Source organism: Chrysochloris asiatica, unplaced genomic scaffold (genome assembly GCF_000296735.1).
Source record: "Chrysochloris asiatica unplaced genomic scaffold, ChrAsi1.0 scaffold00409, whole genome shotgun sequence".
Classification (NCBI taxonomy): Eukaryota; Metazoa; Chordata; class Mammalia; order Afrosoricida; family Chrysochloridae; genus Chrysochloris; species Chrysochloris asiatica.
Genome location: NW_006408927.1, coordinates 327,892 through 347,059, shown reverse-complemented (window position 1 = coordinate 347,059; position 19,168 = coordinate 327,892). Strand labels below are relative to the sequence as shown.

Sequence of the window (19,168 nt, the reverse complement as noted above, 5' to 3'; positions counted from 1 at the left end):
CGATGGCACCTAACAACAACAACAAAGAAGAACTAATGATTTATGGTGTTGGCAAAGAATACTGAATTTGTCAGAATGCTCTTTGAAAATGAAGATGCCGAGACTTTGTTTCCCGGACGTCGGTCATGTTATCAGGAGGGACCAGTCTTTGGAGGAAGACATCAGGCTTGGTAAAGTAAAGGGTCAGGGAAAAAGAGGGCGACTCTCAATGAGGTGGATTGACACATTGGTTACAACAATGACAACATGACAACGATTGTGATGATGGTGTGGACTGGGCAGTGTTTCCTTCTGTTGTACTTGGAGTTACAATGACCCAGAACGAACTCAATGGCACCTAACAACAAAACAACATTTAGAAACACAAACAGTTACATTTAAAGACCCACTTAGGACTAGTGGCCACTCTATTAGGTAGTGCAAGGTCTCTGCCTTTTAATGACCACCTGGCAAGCACATGTGGGCAAACTCCATCCTCCCTATCCTTGTGGGCTTATGTTCCAGATGACAAGGAAGCTAACACAGTACGCAAGAAGAATTTTGTGATGGTGTCAACAGAGAAAACCTATAAATAGGAAAGGAGCCAGGCTTCTAACTCATAGGCATAAGGAACAGCAGAGGGAGCAGCAGGTGCAAAGGTCCTGAGGCAGCAAAGCTAGAAGCTGTCCAGTGACAGGGAAGGACTAGAGGCTGAGGCAACGAGAAAGTGAGGACCTTGGCACCCCAGATGGGTTCTTCTGTCTGGCTCTTTGTCTCTCCTAATACTTTGTTTTCTTTCCTCCTTAGTACATGGGTTGCATTGAAGTCCTCCGGTCCATGCGTTCCCTGGATTTTAACACTCGCACCCAGGTCACCAGGTGAGACGTTGACACAGGGAAGGGTTGGATGGCTGGGGGTCTCAGCCTTAGCTCTGCCTGTCGATGCAAGGTTTTGCAAGGGTGACAAAAGTGGGGTCCAAGCTGATTAGTGGATGGAAGCTGAGGATGGCTGTCTCAGCCACAATTGGATTCCTGGGACGGAGGTGGATCTGAAGGTCCTGGCTCGGCCCTTGTCCCATCTACAGACCTCAGCTTTTCCTTCATACTGGGTCCAGCCAGGCTGCTGCAGGATGTGGAGAAGACTCCATGAGGGATGTTTGCAAACAGTCCCCCAGTGTGTCCCAGGGACCAAGGGCTTCTGGGTTGGTCCCTTCTTTGGGCTAGGAGAGGTCTGGGAGTCCCAGAAGAGACATTACATTCCTGATGCTCTGAGCTGTCTGCATCACATCACACAGCTGTGGACAAAAGGGTTTAGAGCAAGGGGCACCTGCATTGCTTTGTGTATGAAAATGGGTTTATTCTATTCACTCTGGGCTTATGAAAGCCAGTTCTAATGAGCTATCCCTCACAGACCACACAACTCACTCATTTAAAGTGTATAACTCAGCAGATCTTAGTACATTCACAGAGTTGTGTAGCCATCACCTTTATCCCTAGTTCTAGAACATTCTCGTCGCCCAAAACGGAAACCCCGTACCTATCACCTGTCACTCTCCATTCCTCTCCCTCAGCTCCTGGAGAAGCACGAATCCATTTTCTATCTATGAATTTGTCTATCTTGTATATTGCATGTCGATGTCTGGCTTCTTTGACTAAGACTAATGCTTGCAAAGTCCGTCCACTTGTGGTACATGCAGGTGTTACGGTTAGGCGCTGTCGAGTGGCTACCGACTCAGTGACTTCATCGACAACAGAAGAAACACTGACCCGTCCTGGGCTGCCTTCAGAATTGTCCTTATGGTTGAGCTCATCAGTTATTTTTATGGCTCAATAATACTCTGCTGTATGGATGAACCCCATTTTGTGCGCCCATTTATCCACCTGTGAACATTTGATTATTTTCACCTTTTGTCTGTTATGAATTCCGCTGATGTCAACTTGTGTGCACAAGTCTCCTTGTGGATGTATGTTTTCAGTTTTTTTGGGTACATACCCAGGAGTGAACTCACGGGCACTTGACAACAACAGTGATAACTGTGAAGCGCTGGTGTGATGCTATAAGATCAGCACAGGACTGCGATTCATAAGGTCAACGGTTCAAACCTACCAGCTGCTCCTCAGAAACACTATAAGTCAGCTAACTGACTTACACACTCAACAACAACGTGGTAACTGTAGCAGTCCCAGGGTGGTGCAAATGGTTTACAAGCTTGGTTGCTAACTGAAAGCTTGGACGTTCGAGTTCACTTAGATGTGCTTTGGAACAAAGTCCTGGTCATCGCTCCCCAAAACTCAGCTATTGAAAATCTTATGGAGCATGATTTTGCTCTATCACATGTGGGTGGACATGAGTCAGAATCGACTTATACTTCGTTGTAAGGCGTCCTGGTGGCACATTGGACTAAGCGTTAGGGTAAGAACCGCAAGGTCGGCGGTTCAAACTCACCAGTCACTCTTCAGGAGAAAGCTGAAGCTGTCTGTTCCCGTGAAGATTTAGAGTCTCGGAAGCCCTCGGGAGCAGCCCCACTCTATCCCATAGAGTCACTGGGAGTTAGAGACCACTCGATTGCAGTGGGCTTTACTTTGCTGGCGCAGAGGGTTAATGCACTAGATTGCAAAATCAGTTTAAACTGCAAGGTCGGTGGTTCAAGCTTACCAGCCTCTCCTCGGAAAACCTATAAAAGGTCACTGTGGGTCAGAACAGTCTTGACGGCACTTAACGACAATTCTAATTTAATGGTATCTTCCAAGACCCAGGGGAGCACAGTGGCTCTGTAGAAGCAGTGGACTGCGAATCACAAGGTTGATGGTTCAAGCCCACCAGCCACTTCACAGGAGGAAGATGGGGTTTTCTGCTCCTGTAAAGATGCACAGCCTCGGAAAACGTACACAGGGTTGCTATGAGACAAAACCGACCCAAAGGCACTTAACAACAGTAACAGCCAAGGCTGTTTTCTAAACGAGGGCATGTTTGCAGATATAAAATCTAAGGATTTTAGGGGTTCAACATAACCTTTTTAAGGACTTCAATTCAACCCCAGTATCAAACTCACTACCATCGGTCCATTCAGACTCATGTGGTTGTTGTTAGGTGCCATTGAGTTGGTTCCAACAGGGTTTCCAAGGAGTGGGTTTGAACTGCCAACCTTGTAGTTAGCAGTCCAGTGCTTTGCTACAGAGCCACAGCAGGACTCAATATGGGGTTTCCAAGACGGGATCAGATGGCCTCACCTTTCTCCTGGTGGGTTTGAACTACCAAGTTTGCAAAGGCCAGCACTCCAATACTTATATCATCGTGCCACCAGGATGTTGCTGTTATTGTTAGGTGCCGTAGAGTCAACAGAATGAAACACTGTGGTCCTGCTCCGTCCTCACAATTGTTACACTTGAGTCCATTGGGACTGCCACTGTGACAATTGTTGTTAAGTGTTGTTGAGTTGGTTCCGACTCATAGCGACCCTGTGTAGAGTTTCCAAGCAGCAGCCGGGTGGGTTTGAACTGCCAACCTTGTGGTTACCTGTCCAGTGGTTATCCTACAGTGCCACGTTGTGACAACATTCTGGTGTTCTTCATAGTGTTTCAGTGACTAAACATCCAGAAGTAGTTTGTCTCTCCTTCTTCCTTGGCTATCATAATCTGGAAGCTCAGCTGAAACCTGTCCACCATGGGTAATCCTGTTGTTGTTAGGTGCCAACTAGTGGGTACCGACTCAGTGCACAACAGAACGAAACACTGCCCGATCCTGGGCCAACCTCACTATTGCTGCCACGCTTGAGCCCATCGATGCTGCCACTTTGCCAACCCATCTTCCTCTTTGTCTCTGACCCTCCACCTTACCAATCATGATATCCTTCTCCAGCGACTGCTCCCTCCTGACAATATGTCCGAAGTATGAGAGACGAAGTTTGGCCATCCTGGCTTCCAAGGACCACTTAATAGCAGTAACAGCGAAGATTTTGTTTCTAAACAAGGCCATGTTTGCAGGTGCTGAGGATTTTAGGGTTTCCAGCATTACAGCCACACACCAGCCACCACTGTAGACAAACTGACAGACAGCGGGGTGGAATTAAGCCCTTTTCTCAGTCTCAGCTCCCTCTCTCCCCTCCTCCTGTTCACCTCGCACCCTTCTCTTGCCCCCCTACCCTTCTCTGAATCCTCGAGTCCTCTCTCAAAGTGCTCAGCCTCTGGGGCCTCCATCTCTACACCCCCTCGGCTCTGCTCCGAGCTCTCTGATCCCTGCTCCCCTCCATTACAGGGAAGCCATCAACCGCCTCCATGAGGCTGTGCCGGGGGTCCGGGGGTCCTGGAAGAAGAAGGTGAGTGAGGAGCTGGGCAGAGTTGGAGGCGGGGATGGAACCCATGTCCCAGCTTGAACCCTTCTGCGGCCCCTTCCCAGTGCTCAAGCCCGAGTCCCGCCCTGTTCGGGGGCGCTATCCCCTTTCCCTCCAGGCCCCCAACAAGGCGCTGGCCTCCATCCTGGGCAAGAGCAACCTACGTTTTGCCGGCATGAGTATCGCGGTCAACATCTCCATCGATGGTCTCAACCTCTCGGTGCCAGCCACGCGCCAGGTGAGGCCGCCCGGGCGCTGCCCCGACCCAGTCCACTCCTCCAGGGGGAACCCCTTCCCGCCTCCATGTCACGTGTCATCCAGACCCCACCCGCTAGCCCCACCTTCAGTTCCTTCTACCACCCGCTTTCAAGCCAAGCTCCTCCTGGCCTCGCCCACCCGGCTCCCTTCAGTCCAGCCCACTACCCCTCCTCCCGGCACCTCTCCTGCCTTCACCCACGCCCACTTCAGGCCACACCCAAGCCCCGCCCACCGCCTCTTTCAGGCCCCGCCCCGTGCCTCTGGCTGGCTCAAATTCTGCCAGGCTCCAACCTCTGAGAGCCGACGAGGTGGAGTGAGGCTTCACGGTCCTCAGAGTTGGTCCGGGACCCGCAAAGTAGCATAGAAGAGCTTTGAGGGAGAACGGTGACATGGATGCTCCGTGGGGTCACAGGCCTGACCCTGTCTGGCCCTGGGGTTTGGGAACAAGGCAGACAGACAAGGAGGAGGAGACAGGAAATTAGCACGCAAAAAGACACACAGACGTACTCACTGACAGAGGAGTTAACTATTGAGGAGTTGGGGCCGTTTCACAACTTCTGCAGGCCCGTGTGTGTACACATGTGTGCACGTGCGCTCATGCGTGTGAATGAGCGTTGTGATTACATGCACGTGTGAGTGCTTGTGTGGGGGTTCATGATGTGTGCATGCACGTGAGTGCATGCGTGCTGGTGTGTGCATTGTGTTATTGAACATGCGTGAGCATGCACAGATGTGAGTGTGTGAGCGCTCGCGTGAGCGCACAGGTGTGTGATGGATGTATTGTGTGTGTGCATGCACAGGTGTGTGAGCACGTGTATGTCTGCGTGGCAAGCTGTGCTGTTCAGCGTCTGGGTCTGCTGATGTGTGGGAGCCTGCATTCCAGTATGCGTTTGTGAGGCGTGTGTGCGAGCAGGTGGTTGCTGTGGGGATCTTAGTGTGTGAGTGTCCTTGGGTCGTGTAAACAGTGAACAAATTCAGCTTCTAACAGAAAGGCTGGAGGTTTGAGGCACAGGTGTCTCCAAAGAAAGGTATAGCGATCTTCTAAAATATCAGCCACTGAAAAAACCCTGTGGAACCCAGTTCTACTCTGACACACAGAGTCCCCATGCATCGGCTGACTCCATGCGTCGGCTGACTCCATGCGTCGGCTGACTCTATGGCAACGGACTGTTGACTGGTTGTGTGTGTGTGAGCGAGAGTACAGGTTGATGTGTCTGTCTGTGTCAGAGGGGAGCTAATGTGTGTTGGTGTGTCTGTGTCTGCCTGCGTACATGTGTGTGTGCGTGCATAACAGGGTGTCTACCTATAAGGGGTTGTTTGCCCTCTCACACGTGTTGCGTGACCTTGAGGTAGGGTGGACTCCTTCTTGACCTGGGCACAAACTGAGGTCCCCAGGGCCCAGCTGGACTCTGTGTGGTCTTGGCGGATCCCTCCCCCCATCCGTTTGTCCCTGGCCCACTGCCCCCCTGCCTGGGGGCCCACCCAGCTCCAAGCCCGTGACCAGACGTCTCTCTGCGCACAGACCATCGCTAACCACCACATGCAGTCCATCTCCTTCGCGTCCGGTGGTGACACGGTGAGGCTGGGCTGGTGGGTGGAGGACTTCCAGCCCCTCTGCCCCTCCAACCGGAGACCCACTCGCCCTTCCCAGGCCCCTCCTGGAATCCACTAGGTCCCATCCCCACTACGTGGCTGGGGTGGCTGGTCAGGAGTCCAGGATGGGCTGGCACGAGCAGGCCCTGCTGACTGCTCTCTCTTAGGACATGACGGATTACGTCGCCTACGTCGCCAAGGACCCCATCAACCAGCGAGGTGAGGCTGTGGCGGGAGGCCGGGCGGGTACCTGTGGGTGCATTGGCTAGCCGCAGCCCTGACGCAGCCCTAACGCATGCCCCGTAGCCTGTCACATCCTGGAATGCTGTGGCGGCCTCGCGCAGAGTGTCATCAGTACGGTGGGCCAGGCCTTCGAGCTGCGATTCAAGCAGTACCTGCACAGCCCCCCCAAGGTGGTGGTGCCTCCGGAGAGGTCAGTGGCCTCGGCCCTCCGCGCCTGGGTTGGAATCTCTATCTCCTTGGGTTGTCGGACTTAATTGTTCAACCAGCTGTAAAAAGCCGCCATGAAAGCACCCCCTACCCCCCCAGGTCGAAGTTCTGGTGTAGGATTGCACTGTATCGCAAGGTTCAAACTCACCGGCTGCTCCTCGGAAACCCTATGTAGGGTCTCTATGAGTCGGAGCTAGCTCCAGAACACTTAACAACAGAACAAACCCACCAGGTCTAGGTGAGGGTGGAACACTCCAGTTCCCATAACCCCAGTGGTGCGGGTGCCTGTAGGACCCTTCTAAGTCGATTAGACAGTCTATTCTTAGTCTAGACCATGTCCCGGACACCTCTGCAAAGGGCCAGGTAGTAAACATTGTCTGCTGTTGGAGCCTGGCAGTCTGGTCCGCTCAGCAAAAGCAGCCTCAGATAATGGTACTTATACAAGCTACTGTGTGGTCGCGGGTCATGAAACTTTATTTACAGACACTGAAATCTGAATTTCATACAATTGTCACATATGGCAAAATGTTAGTCTTTTGATGTTTTCCCAAGGGCTCAAAAACAGTTTGATTGTTTAAAAGTTTACAGACCATCCCAGCTCGCCCCTTGTGTACAAGTAGGCTGTGGTTTGTGGTGCTGTGGGCTCTGCATTGGGCTGCTAACCTCAAGGTCAGCGATTCAAATCTACTATCCACTCTGCAAGAGAAACATGAGGCTGTCCGTTCCCGTAAAGATTTACAGTCTCAGAAACCTTTGTTGTTGTTAAGTGCCTTCGAGTCAGTTATGACTCATAGCAACCCTGTATAGGGTTTCCAAGGAGCAACTGGTGAGTTTGAACCACTGGCCTTGCAGCTCAAACTGACCCTTTGGTCCAGCACTTATTCTACAGTGCTACACTAGGGGTCCCAAGGAGCAGTATTAGTCTGTAGTACACAGTGGCCCCCGAGGCTAAGAACTGGACTGTGAACCACCAAATCAGCGGTTTCAGCCCACCAGCCTCTCCTTGGGAGAAAGATGAGACTTTCTGCTCCCACAAAGATGAACAGCTTCAGAAACCCTACATAGGGTCGCTATAAGTCAGAATCTACTTCAGGGCAATGGGTGGGGCTCCTGGGAAAGAGGAGGTCACTATTTAAACATCTATTAATGATTATGAATGCAAGATACACATGTGATAAAAATGTAATCAGTAGAAGGAGGTTTCTGTTGCTGAAGCATGTTGTTTCTCACCTACTGGGTCGGAGAGGTTGTTCCACACCTGGACCTGCCTCTGTTTTTACCTCTTTGTCATGTTCTGCTGTGTCCCTGACTCATTGATCTACCCAATGTCTCGTCCAAGGCCAGGTTGCTCTAACCACATTCCCCTGCAAAGGTAATTGTTGGATAAGTTTCTAGAAATGCAATCAGTGCTGATGGGTCTTCTTCCCAGCCTGCTCCAGCAAAATGTCAACATCAGGCCCCGGCTTCCTGGTGGGCAGTTCAGGGTAGATGCCGGCCTTTACCAGGACTTTTGGGTGTTTGTGCCGTGGTCCTGAGAGGTGTCCCCACATTAAAGATGAGGAGCGAGAGGGCCTGTCACTCACTGGACACGTGTTTCCTTTGAGCTCTATGATCTGGGATAGGTTGTGGGGGAGCGGGATTTGAACTCAGCTCTCCTGGCTTGAGTGTCCTTGGGCCTGGATCATGCCACTGCAGAAAGCTTTGGCCTTGGGAGACTGATTCTGCCTTCTGAGAGCTGGGGCCCCTTCATGGGCTCCCTCAGTTGCTGTCTGTTCCCTCCTAGGCTGACCGGGCTAGAGGACTCGGCCTGGGGGGATGAGGAGGCAGCAGAACACAATTACTACAACAGCATCCCTGGGAAGGAGCCACCCCTAGGTGGGCTGGTGGACTCACGGCTGGCCCCGTCACAGCCCTGCGCCCTGGGTGCTCTTGGCCAGGTCAGTTCCCATATTCATGATGAGGCATTTCCTCTCCTCCTGCTTGCCTTTTCCTCATTCATCCATTCATCCTCCCATCCACAAACTCACTCACCCAACCACCTGCCCTCCCATCTACCCATCCACCCACCTACCCACCCATCCATCCATCCACCCACCCATCCACCCACCCATCCATTCACCAACCCATCCATCCATCCATCCACCCACCCATCCATCATCCATGCACCCACCAATCCATCATCCCTTCTACCCACCCATCCATCCACCAACCCATCCACCCACCCACCCATCGACCATCCACCCATCCATCCACCCCCCCACCCATCCATCAACTGTCCATGCACCCATCCCCCTACCCCTCACCTATCCATCCACCCACAAAGCTGACACAGATTGGTGCTGGCTGGCTGCTTGGCCCTATCCCACATCAGACACTTTAGATAGCATGAACATCTCAGAGGTGATTCCCATCCCAAGACACTGAATAAATAGTTAAAATCATGACTGGATTATGGAGAGATATGGCTACCAAGGCAGATAGATGGAGCATGCAACAGGACACCACCTTTATTGGGTGGTCAGGAGAGGAGGTAGGGAAGGGTATCCGGGCAAAGGGAAGAGCATGTGCCAAGTGGCAGGAGAGCACAAGACTGCCTTCTAAAGTGGAAAGAAGACCAATGAGGCTACAAAGGTGGGTGGGTAGTGGTCATCACTGAGCGCCACATCTGTCTCCATGTCTCCAGACACTTGGGAGGTGGGGGTGGGAGACTAGGGTGCTGGACTGGGAAAGAGGAGCTTGCATATTCAAAGGGGGGGCCCCACACCCTTCTTTTTTAAGGGAACATCTCCTGCTCGAAGAGATGCCCGTGGCCTTCTGTGGGATCTGGGACCCTCAGGTACAGGTAGGGTGGTCTCAAGGCCACACAGATGTTCCCCCACCAGTCCCTGCCTCAGCTGCCCTGCTGCCCTGTGTATCTTCACGTTTTGGAGTGTGATCTTGGAGGGTGATAATACATTCCCGTGGTTCAAAACACAGAGTCTAAGCAGATGGCCAGGTGCGAAAAGAATGCACACCTCCCTCAATAAGTTACCAGTCAGTAGGACTAAGAGGGATTCGCTTACTCGTCCCGAGTTTCCCGTGCACATTCAAGTCGGTTTAAAGATACAGCTCCTCTCCCCATTTTCACACAGACGGTGGTGTATGATGTTCATGTTCTCCACCTAACCATCCGTTTTGGCATGCTTCCTAAGTACCCATCAGACTTCCCCATCTTTTCCCCCACTGTGGAATACCCCATCGCTTGTGGGTATGTGAGAGTCTCCAGATGTTTGCCTGATACACAGTTTGAAGAGTAAACTGGAAACTCTGCGCTCTCGCTTACTGACTTGGAAAGCATAGCTTCCCAGGGTCAATGGCTTATTCTGCTTTGCTGAGTTCTCTGATTACCCTTTTCCACTCACTCTAATTTCATCTTAAATCCATCTGGCGTTATTATGCGATGCTCTAGAGTCAAGACTTACCAGGATCCCGTGTTATCAGTTGCACAACATATATATACAACGTTGCACAAAATTATCAATTAGTTATGTGCCATTGCGTTCATTGAGACTCATAGCAACCCCCACGACTCACAACCCCACCACCTGTTAGAGTAGAACTCGCCCTTAGAGATTTCTCAGCTGTATTCTGTATAGGGGAGCGTGGTGGCTCCTTACATTAAGTACTGGACTGCAAACCATACGGTCCACGGCTCAAGCTTGCTAGCCGCTCCGAGGAAGAAAGATGAGGCTTTCTGTTCCTGCAAAGACTCAAAAAGCCTCAGAAACCCTGTACAGAATGATTATGAGTAGGAACCAACTGGAAGGCACTTAACAACAACCATCTTTATAGTTGGCAAGATCTTTCTTCCCTGGAAATGCTGGTGGTTTGAACTGCCAACCTTTCGGCTAGCATCCAAGTGCTTGGCCATCGCCCCACCCAAACCGAAGACCCACAGTCACGGAGTCAGTTTTGATTTAGAGAGGCCCTGCAGGACCCGGTGAAATTACTCCACAATGTGTCAGAAACGAAATCTTGATGGGGACAGACAGTCTCGTTGGACCTGCTGGTGGGATTGAACCTCTGATCTTTCAGTTAGCAGCCTAATGCTTGACACACTGGCCCGCCACAGCACCAGGAATCCTTAAAAAAAAACATGACGGAGAAAGTTAAAAGCTCTTTTGGGCCCAACACTCCCACTAGCCCACCCCCCGGGGAGCTCCCTTGATCCTAGACAACTCCTATTCATACGTTGGAGCCCGGTCCACATTCTGCGTCCTCAGAGTAGCCTCCTGAGCATCCCACAAAGTCTGTCCTGTTCCTCCTCGTAGGTCTTACTGTGTCGTAACCACACCACACCATTAAAGCAGACTCCTATGCTTTCTCAAGACTTTCTAGCCATATTATGAGTGCTATCAAGTTGGTTCCAACTCATAGCCACCCTGATAAGGTTTCTGAGGATCAGCTGGTGGGTTTGAACTGCCGATCTTGTGGTTAGCAGTCCAGTGCTGATCCGACAGCGCTACACCAATGCTCCTTTTTAGAACTAGGTGCCCAGAGAAACAACGGCACAGGAAGTCCCCTGCCGTGGGCCTGGCTCTGGTTCTTACCTGGTTCCCTTCATCAGTTCTGACTTCTATGTCGGTGCATTGCTCTGAACAGCTGCTGAGAATTCCCCACCCCCAGAGTTTGTTTACACACTTGGGCCCCCCCCCCCCCCCCATCCCTTCCCTTTGGCATCTTTCTAGCTCCCCTTGTGCACACAGATGTCCTTCCTGTCTGGCGTACTGTCCTCTCCAGTGTGTTCCTCCAGTGGAAACAGGGTCACATGGAGCGTGGACCTCAGTCATGTCCGCTGGCGCACCAGCTCTGCCTGCATGCTTCCCCAGCTTCTCTAATACCTGTATTGGTCTTTTTGTTTGAGATCGTCCCAAGTACTAGAGCTGTTTTTGTACCCTCCCCAGCTCCCTGTGCCTGTGGGTTCAGTTATAGGACACACATGTTGCCAAGCTCCCTCCTGGGTTTGTGTTTTCTCTGGAACCTGGGCTGCTCCCCCTCAAATACCAGGGCTCCTCAGTGTTTCCTGCTCCCGGTGCCTCTGCACACACTGTTAGTGCTTCTTAGCTTGCCTTCCCCATGTCTCTGCTAAGAACTCCTACCAAGACATCACTGCCCCAGCTGCAACATCCAGGAACGCTTCCACCAAGCAACCACTCCATGCAACACATTCGCTCCTACTCTGGATGCCCCAGCTTTGCTTTGTTTCCTGGCACCCTTCCCTGACTATTCAAGGTGGGTCGGGGCACGGGGGATTGGTACCCGCTCTGGGCTGACTGGGAGGGAAGGCTGTTCTGAGGCCTCTCATCCCCTCAGCAGCCAGTGTTAGTATTCACACTGTTCTAACACTTCAGTCCTCTCTCTGCTGTATCAAGAAGCTGTGCTTTATAAATGCACAGTCTGAGGTGCAGAGACGTGGACAGAAGACAGACCTGGGATTCGAACTCAAGTCTGTGAGGTGATGCTAGACTCTGCGTCGAGTAAAGATTGACAGCCTCGAAAACCCTAGGGAACGGTTCTAGTCTGGCCTAAGGGCTGCTGCGGGTTGACCTCGACTCTGTGTATGTAATAAGGAAACTTAGTGGAGCTGTGGAATAAGCATCGGGCTGTTGACCATAAGGTTGCGCTGTTGGCCACCAATTGCTTGTGGGAGAAAGATTAAGCCGTCTGCTCCCGTAAAGATTTTCAGTGTGGCTATGAGTCGGATCAACTTAGTGGCATGAGTGAGTGAATCACAAAGTCCCTGCATGGAAAGTTCAAACATCAGCTTATAAGGAGGGAGCATGATGGCTCCATAGGACAAGCACTGGACTAGGAGACACAGGGTCGGCGGCTGGTGGGAGAAAGATGAGGCTTTCTGTTCCTGTTAAATAAAAAAAAAGCTTCAGAAACCCTACACACGGTCATTGTGAGTAGGATCTGACTTGATGGCACTTAACAACAACATTTATGGACAGTTCAGAGAAAGCCAGATGGCAACGAATTTGCCCTTAAATGTCACTTCCAATCTGGCTTCTCCATCTCACGGTTTCATGAGACACTTTGAGGCTGAAATGACCCAGAGCCCATCTCCATCTCTCAGAGGCGGTTTGTTCAGGACCCGGCTGAATCTGGAGGGAACTCCTCTGAGGATACCTTATTCATAGCTGTGATTTTGAACCACAGGAATGAAAGCGGGAAAGACATTCAAAACCGAAATGTGAAAAAGAAGAGAAAGCAAACCTTGCAAAGCTCCCAAAGGGAACAAACAGCTTCACCGTGTCAGGCCCGTCACGCAATCACAGGGAGAAAAGATTCACCCTTATGATTTTGTAAATGTGGAGACTGAACATAAAAATCAGATTTGGGGTTTCTTTTGAAAGACTTGGCCCTGGGATTTAGGGTTGGAGTGGGCAAATGTCCCTCCTAGGGGACGACCTTGGTGCCCCCCCACCAGTCCCATTGTCCGCTTCAGCCTGATTGGTTGTTGATGGAGTTTTTATGGGTTTGTAAGCTACTTCGTTTGGGCTGTGTTGTGGGGTTTCTATACGGGGGAGGCTGGTGGCTGCATATGGAGAAGGGTCCAGATGGATGATCATCCAGGGCTCTCCCCAGCTGACCACACCACCTGTCCCCACTTCCCTAGCCCGGCCAGGGGACGGCTATGTGCAGGCAGATGCCAGGGGGCCCCACGACTACGAGGACCACCTCTATGTCAACACGCAGGGTCTGGATGCTGTGGAGCAGGAGAAGGCTACACCCCCACAGCCTGAGGAGAGCCCTCAGAAGGACCTATTTGACATGCGTATGTTGGGGGGCAGCCGGAGTGGGGAGGGGAGACCCATCGAGGGGGAATACCAGCTGGAGAGAGCAGACCAGGCAAATGCAGGAGGCCCACCTGAACGGGGAGACCTGAATTTTACCCCCAAAGAATGCCCAGTCTGATACTGGAAGCCTCCCCATTCAGCTGTGAGGTCTGATAGGGGAACCACAGCCCCCTTCTCCCTATGGGGGAAGTTTAATCTACTCCCTGAGGGACGGAGGAGGGGGGAGACCCAGTCTGATGGTGGCCTGGACTCAGCCTTGAGAATAGTGGCCAATCCAAGGGTGGAGGCCTGCTCCCCATACCTGAATGCAATTGTGTAATCTGATGGGGGAGGTCTAGATCGCACCTTAGTAGAGTGATGGCTGGGGAGCATGGTTTGATGGTGGAGGACTGTCCTTCCTCATCTGAAGTGTCTAAGGTATTCTTCCTCATTTCCCACCATAGCAATTTCATCCTCCTGCGTTGGCTGCTAGCTGGCCCAGGCGGGGTCTCCTCCCTCCTCTAAAACACTCCTCTCCCTCCATCTGACACCATAAGTGTCTTCTGTTACATAAGCTAATAGTAACAGGACACGGATATATATTAACACAACATAAACACTATCCTGGTGACATATAATAACATTAATGTGGTGACACCATGCATTAACATTTATTGAGCACCAACTGGTGTGGCCCCCCGGTACAGAGGAGAGATAACCCCCATTTCTTAGGGCTTAAGCTTCCTTTTGAGGTAGACTGTCCCCTGGGTGACGAGATGACCCAGTGATGCCAGTTGAGCAAAGCCAGCTGAGAGCAGCCCCTTCTTGAAAAATCCCAGGGTTGCCTCTGATTTGCCCAACCTGGGTCATGTGCTCACTCCTGAACCAACCTCTGGCCAGGAGGAGGAGATGAGTGTGCTTATTGGCTAGAGCAGATCACATGTTTGTGGGAGCGTGAGGCTGCTGGATGGCGCTTCAGAGAGGAAGGATCCACCCCACACACACAAGGACCGAATAGCCAGGTGCCCAAACCACAGACACAGCTCCCAGACAATAAGGGTCAGGGCAGGGTTCTGGGTCACTCAGTGTCTGAAGGAGACTGACTTTTGCTTTTAGCAAACTCATTCCCCAAACCCCCATTCAACAAAGGAACATACTGAGGTTCAGAGAGGGCAAGTGGCGTGCAACGCATTAATTATCGGTCAGATTCCTATTGTTCTTGTCATAGGTGCCGCAGAATTGGTTCCGACCCACAGCGACCTCGTGTACAACAGAATGAAACACTACCTGGTCCTTAGCCATTCTCACAGTAACATTTGAGCCCATTGCTGTAGTCGCTTGTCAACCCTTCTTACTGACTGCCTTCTTTTTTTGCTGGTCCTCTATTTTTCCAAGATGTCCTTCTCCAGGGACTGGTCCCCTCCTGATGACATGTCCAAAGTAAATGAGATAGACTCTCACCTTCTTGCTTCTAAGGAGCATCCTTGGTGCTAATTCTTTCGAAATACATTTGTTGGTTCTTGCAGCTCATGGTACTTACAGTAACTCTTCACCAACACCGTAATTCAAATGCATCGAGTCCTCTATGGTCTTGCTTATTCATTGCCCAACTTCCTATGCATATGTTGTTGTTAAGTGCCGTCAAGTCAGTGCCAACTCATAGCGACCCTGTATAGGGTTTCTGAGGAGCATATAAAGTGATTAAAAACACCGTGGCTTGAGTCAGGTGCACCTTAGTCCTCAAAGTTATATCTTTGCTTTTTAACACGTTTGGTTTCTTTAAATTGAGGTGTAATCCATACCGATGGCTGTTGTCTTAGATCTTCATCAGTAAGTGCTTCAAGTCCTTGTCACTTCCAGCAAGCAAGGTTGTGCCATGTGCATATCACAGGTTGTTAATGTGCATGTCACAGGTTGTTAATGAGGCTTCCCTCAATCCTGATGCTGTATTCTTCACAGAGTCCAGTTTCTCAGATTATTTGCTCAGTATGCAGATTGACCACGTATGGTGAAAGTACACAATTCTGACACACCTTTCATAATTGTAAACCACATAATAGCCCCTTGTTATATGCCTTTGGGGCTATAAACGTGTGGCAAATATGTGCCCGGCAACACATTGATAGATTTTCTATTAGAGTTGGAAACCAAAGAGATGCCTGCTGTCACCGTGAGTGTATAGCATAGTTCTGTAGGGCTTGATCAATGAAATAAGACAAGAACATTGAAAGGAAGCAAACGTGACAAGAGAAGAAAAACAAATTTGTGAAAACATAGGAAAGGAAGGATGGCTGCATTATTTGCATAGACTTATTTGAATTACGGTGTTGGTGACGAATGCTGATTGATACCACGGACTGTCAAAAGAATGAACAAATTTGTTTTAGAAGAACTTCAACTGGTTTTTTTCTGAGAAGTGAGGATGGTGAGACTTTGTCTCTGATACTTTGGTCATGTTATCAGGAGGGACGTTGTTGTTGGGTGACATTGAGCTGGTACCGACTCATAGCGACCCTATGCACTACAGAACGAAACACTCCCTGGTTGTGGGCCAACCTCACAATTTTTGCTGCCTTTAAACCTATTGCTGCTGTCACTGCCAATCCATCTTGTTGCGGGGGGTCTGCCTCTTTTTCTCTGACCCTCCACTTTAACAAACATGATATTCCTTCTCCATTGACTTGTCCCTCCTGATAATATGTTCGAAGTATGAGAGATGAATTTTGGCCATCCTGACCTCCAAGGAGCGCTCTGGCTGTACTTCTTCCAACACAGATCTATTTGTTCATTTGGCAGCCCATGGTACTTTCAAGATTCGCCTCCAACACCATTAATTCAAATGCATCAGTTCTTCTACAGTCTTCCTTATTCACTGTCCAACTTTCACATGCATGCACATGAGATTATTGAACTTGGATCAGGTGCACCTTAGTCCTCAAGCTGACATCTTTGCTCTTCAACACTTTCGAGAGGTCTTGTGCAGCAGATTTTCCCAGTGCATTATGTTGTTTGATTTCTTGACTGCTGCTTCCATGAGTGTTGATGGTTGATCCAAGCAAAACAGAGTCTTTGACAACTTCAATCTTTTCTCCATTTGTATGGATATCAGGAGGGGACCGGTCCCTGGAAAAGGTCATCACGTTTGGTAAAGGTCAATGAAAAACAGAAGACCCTCAGTGCGATGGCTTGACAACAGTGGCAGTGGGCTTAAACATAACAACGTTGTGAAGAATGCACAGTGCAGTGGTTTGTTTGTATGCTGTGCATGGGGTCGGAAGCCACTCCATGACACCTACCAGCGACCACAAACATCTGAGAGAACTTATTGAATAATGAGTTGAGGCAGTGAGACCACGGAGCGCAGGGTACAAGATCAGCATGCACTGCCGTTCATGCAGCTGAGCCTGGCGCAGGGGCTAATACACAGCAGGTGTCAGTATTGGATGGCTAACCACCTTTCCATCGTTCTGTCCTCTGCCCTTCAGGACCCTTCGAGGATGCCCTGAAGCTCCACGAGTGTTCGGTAGCGGCGGCCCCCACTCCCTTGGAGGACCAGTGGCCGAGCCCCCCGACCCGCAGGGCTCCCATCGCCCCTACGGAAGAACAATTGAGGCAGGAGCCCTGGTACCACGGCCGGATGAGCCGCCGAGCAGCGGAGAAATTGCTTCGGGTCGATGGAGATTTCCTGGTTCGGGACAGCGTCACCAACCCGGGGCAGTACGTGCTGACAGGCATGCACCTGGGGCAGCCTAAGCATCTGCTGCTCGTGGACCCTGAGGGCGTGGTAAGGCCAGGGGCAGGGGGCGGAGCCTTAATGGGAGGGGCCTGGTGCTGATAGGGAACAGGGGGCGGGGCCTTGATGGGAGGGGCCTGGACCTGGTACCCGTAGGAAACGGGGCGGGATTTGGTGCCACCGTTAGGGGCGGTACCACCGAGGGCGGGACTGGATCAGGGGGTGGGGCCTTGATGGGAGGGGCCTGGTGCTGATAGGGAACAGGGGGCGGTACCACCAAAGGCGGGACTGGATCAGGGGGTGGGGCCTGGGTGAGAGGGGCCTGGTACTGGTAGGTACAGGGGGCGGGGCCTTGATGGGAGGGGCCTGGACCGGTGCTGGAGGGGAGCAGGGGGCGGGCCCACCGGGGGCGGGACTGGATCAGGGGGCGGGGCCTCAGCCTGGAGAGTGACCAGGGTGGCTCCAGGCCCTCTGAGCTTCCGGAAGCTCATTTGTAGAGTTGGGCGTTGAGAGCGCGTTTGCTGGAAGCGGAAGGCGCCGTCCTTCAGACACCGAGCGGCCCAGAACTGCCCTGCTCATTATTCTTTGGGACCTGTGTCTGTAGTCTGGGCACTTGGTCTTTCGTTCAACTCCCTATGTTGGGAGTCCTTTCGCCCTGAATCTCCAGCCACTGCTTCAGGTGAGGCGATGCAGCCTCCAGCTCCCCTCTGCCCAGTGCTGGGGAGGCCCTTTATGCTTTAGGAAGTCTTTTTCAGATAAAAAGTCCCTTAAACCTCTGACGCACCCACTTGCTAATGGCTAGGTTGGCGGTTTGAACCCACCAGCTACTTCACAGGAGAATGATGATTATACAGTCTACTTTCCTAAAGATCGTTGTTAGGTGCCATCGAGTCACAGCGACCCTATGTAGGGTTTCGGAGGAGCGGCCGGTGAATTTGAACCTTCAGCCTTGCGGTTCAGACGGACCTTAGGACCCAGTGCTATCCTGCAGTGCGCCACCAGCCTAGGAAACCCTATGAAGTAGTTCTTGTCTGCCCTGTAGATTACTATGAGCTGAGATCCACTCATGGGGCGGTGAATTTGTTTTGATTTAGAATTACAAAATATTTTCCAGTTTAAAAGGAACATCAAGGCTTACAGAAGATCTCCCAGTTTTTGAAGTTTTTTCGAATTTTCAAAACCTTTCCCAGTTATAATCTTATTCAGGGTTTACAAAGTACCGCGTTTCATCGGTTCCAAGCTGCATGTTTGTGTGTGTGTGTGTTTCCACATTTTATCATCACTGACAGGGTCTTACAAACGCTAATTAATGCCTTGAGTGATGGTCACAGTATTTCCATTTCTGATGTATTTTAAGGTGTACAAAGAATGTTACAGTTTGGGAGGGCCTACAAGTTACTGCTGGGCTGGTTTCATAGTCTATCTTCACTTTGGGATCTCTGAAATCTGGATCCCCCCCCCTTTTTTTTTTTTTAAATCATCAATTACATCTTCGAACAACATTATTATTTAACTGAGCTGCTTTTCCTGGTGGTGTACAAAATACCGATGCACCTTACAGTTGTTGATGTCTTCAAGCCCCGGAAATCTAGTTTTCTCTGATTTCTAAAGAATTCTAGGGTTTACAAAGTGTTTTTCAATTTGCCTTGGTGTTTATGGAGCATTTTCCTATTTATAAGGAGTCTCAGGGTTTATAAAGCATCTCCCAGTATCCAAGGGCATTAGGTGTAGGGGGTATTTCCCCAATGAGCAGGTGCTTGGAAAGTTTTGAGCTTTCTCAGAGTTCACAAAGCATTTTATGAGCTAAGACTGCCCAGGTGACCCCTTAGGACTCCCCTTAGGTTAGGGTTAGTGTGACTCAGTATTTTTGTTTCCAGCTCAGATTGAGGGAGGTTGTGCATCTTCCTGGCATTACACAGCTGGAAGAGGCAGGGGCAAGTGCAGGGACCCCCAAACTGGGTCCTCCCCTTACTGCCTGGTCACCCCACTCACTGTCATGGCCCC

General features: G+C 50.9%; 1 protein-coding gene across 1 annotated transcript in view; it reads left to right on the top strand.

Annotated features, from left to right (window-relative positions):
• SHC2 (SHC (Src homology 2 domain containing) transforming protein 2) overlaps positions 1 to 19,168 on the top strand; it is a 33,120-nt gene that overhangs the window by 8,153 nt on the left and 5,799 nt on the right. The window contains exons 4-13 of the mRNA XM_006876726.1: positions 787 to 857; positions 4,234 to 4,294; positions 4,428 to 4,547; positions 6,090 to 6,143; positions 6,328 to 6,379; positions 6,467 to 6,593; positions 8,394 to 8,547; positions 9,389 to 9,452; positions 13,272 to 13,430; positions 16,917 to 17,215. Of these exons, the coding sequence (XP_006876788.1) occupies positions 787 to 857; positions 4,234 to 4,294; positions 4,428 to 4,547; positions 6,090 to 6,143; positions 6,328 to 6,379; positions 6,467 to 6,593; positions 8,394 to 8,547; positions 9,389 to 9,452; positions 13,272 to 13,430; positions 16,917 to 17,215 (1,161 nt within the window). The remainder of the gene's footprint in view (positions 1 to 786; positions 858 to 4,233; positions 4,295 to 4,427; positions 4,548 to 6,089; positions 6,144 to 6,327; positions 6,380 to 6,466; positions 6,594 to 8,393; positions 8,548 to 9,388; positions 9,453 to 13,271; positions 13,431 to 16,916; positions 17,216 to 19,168) is intronic.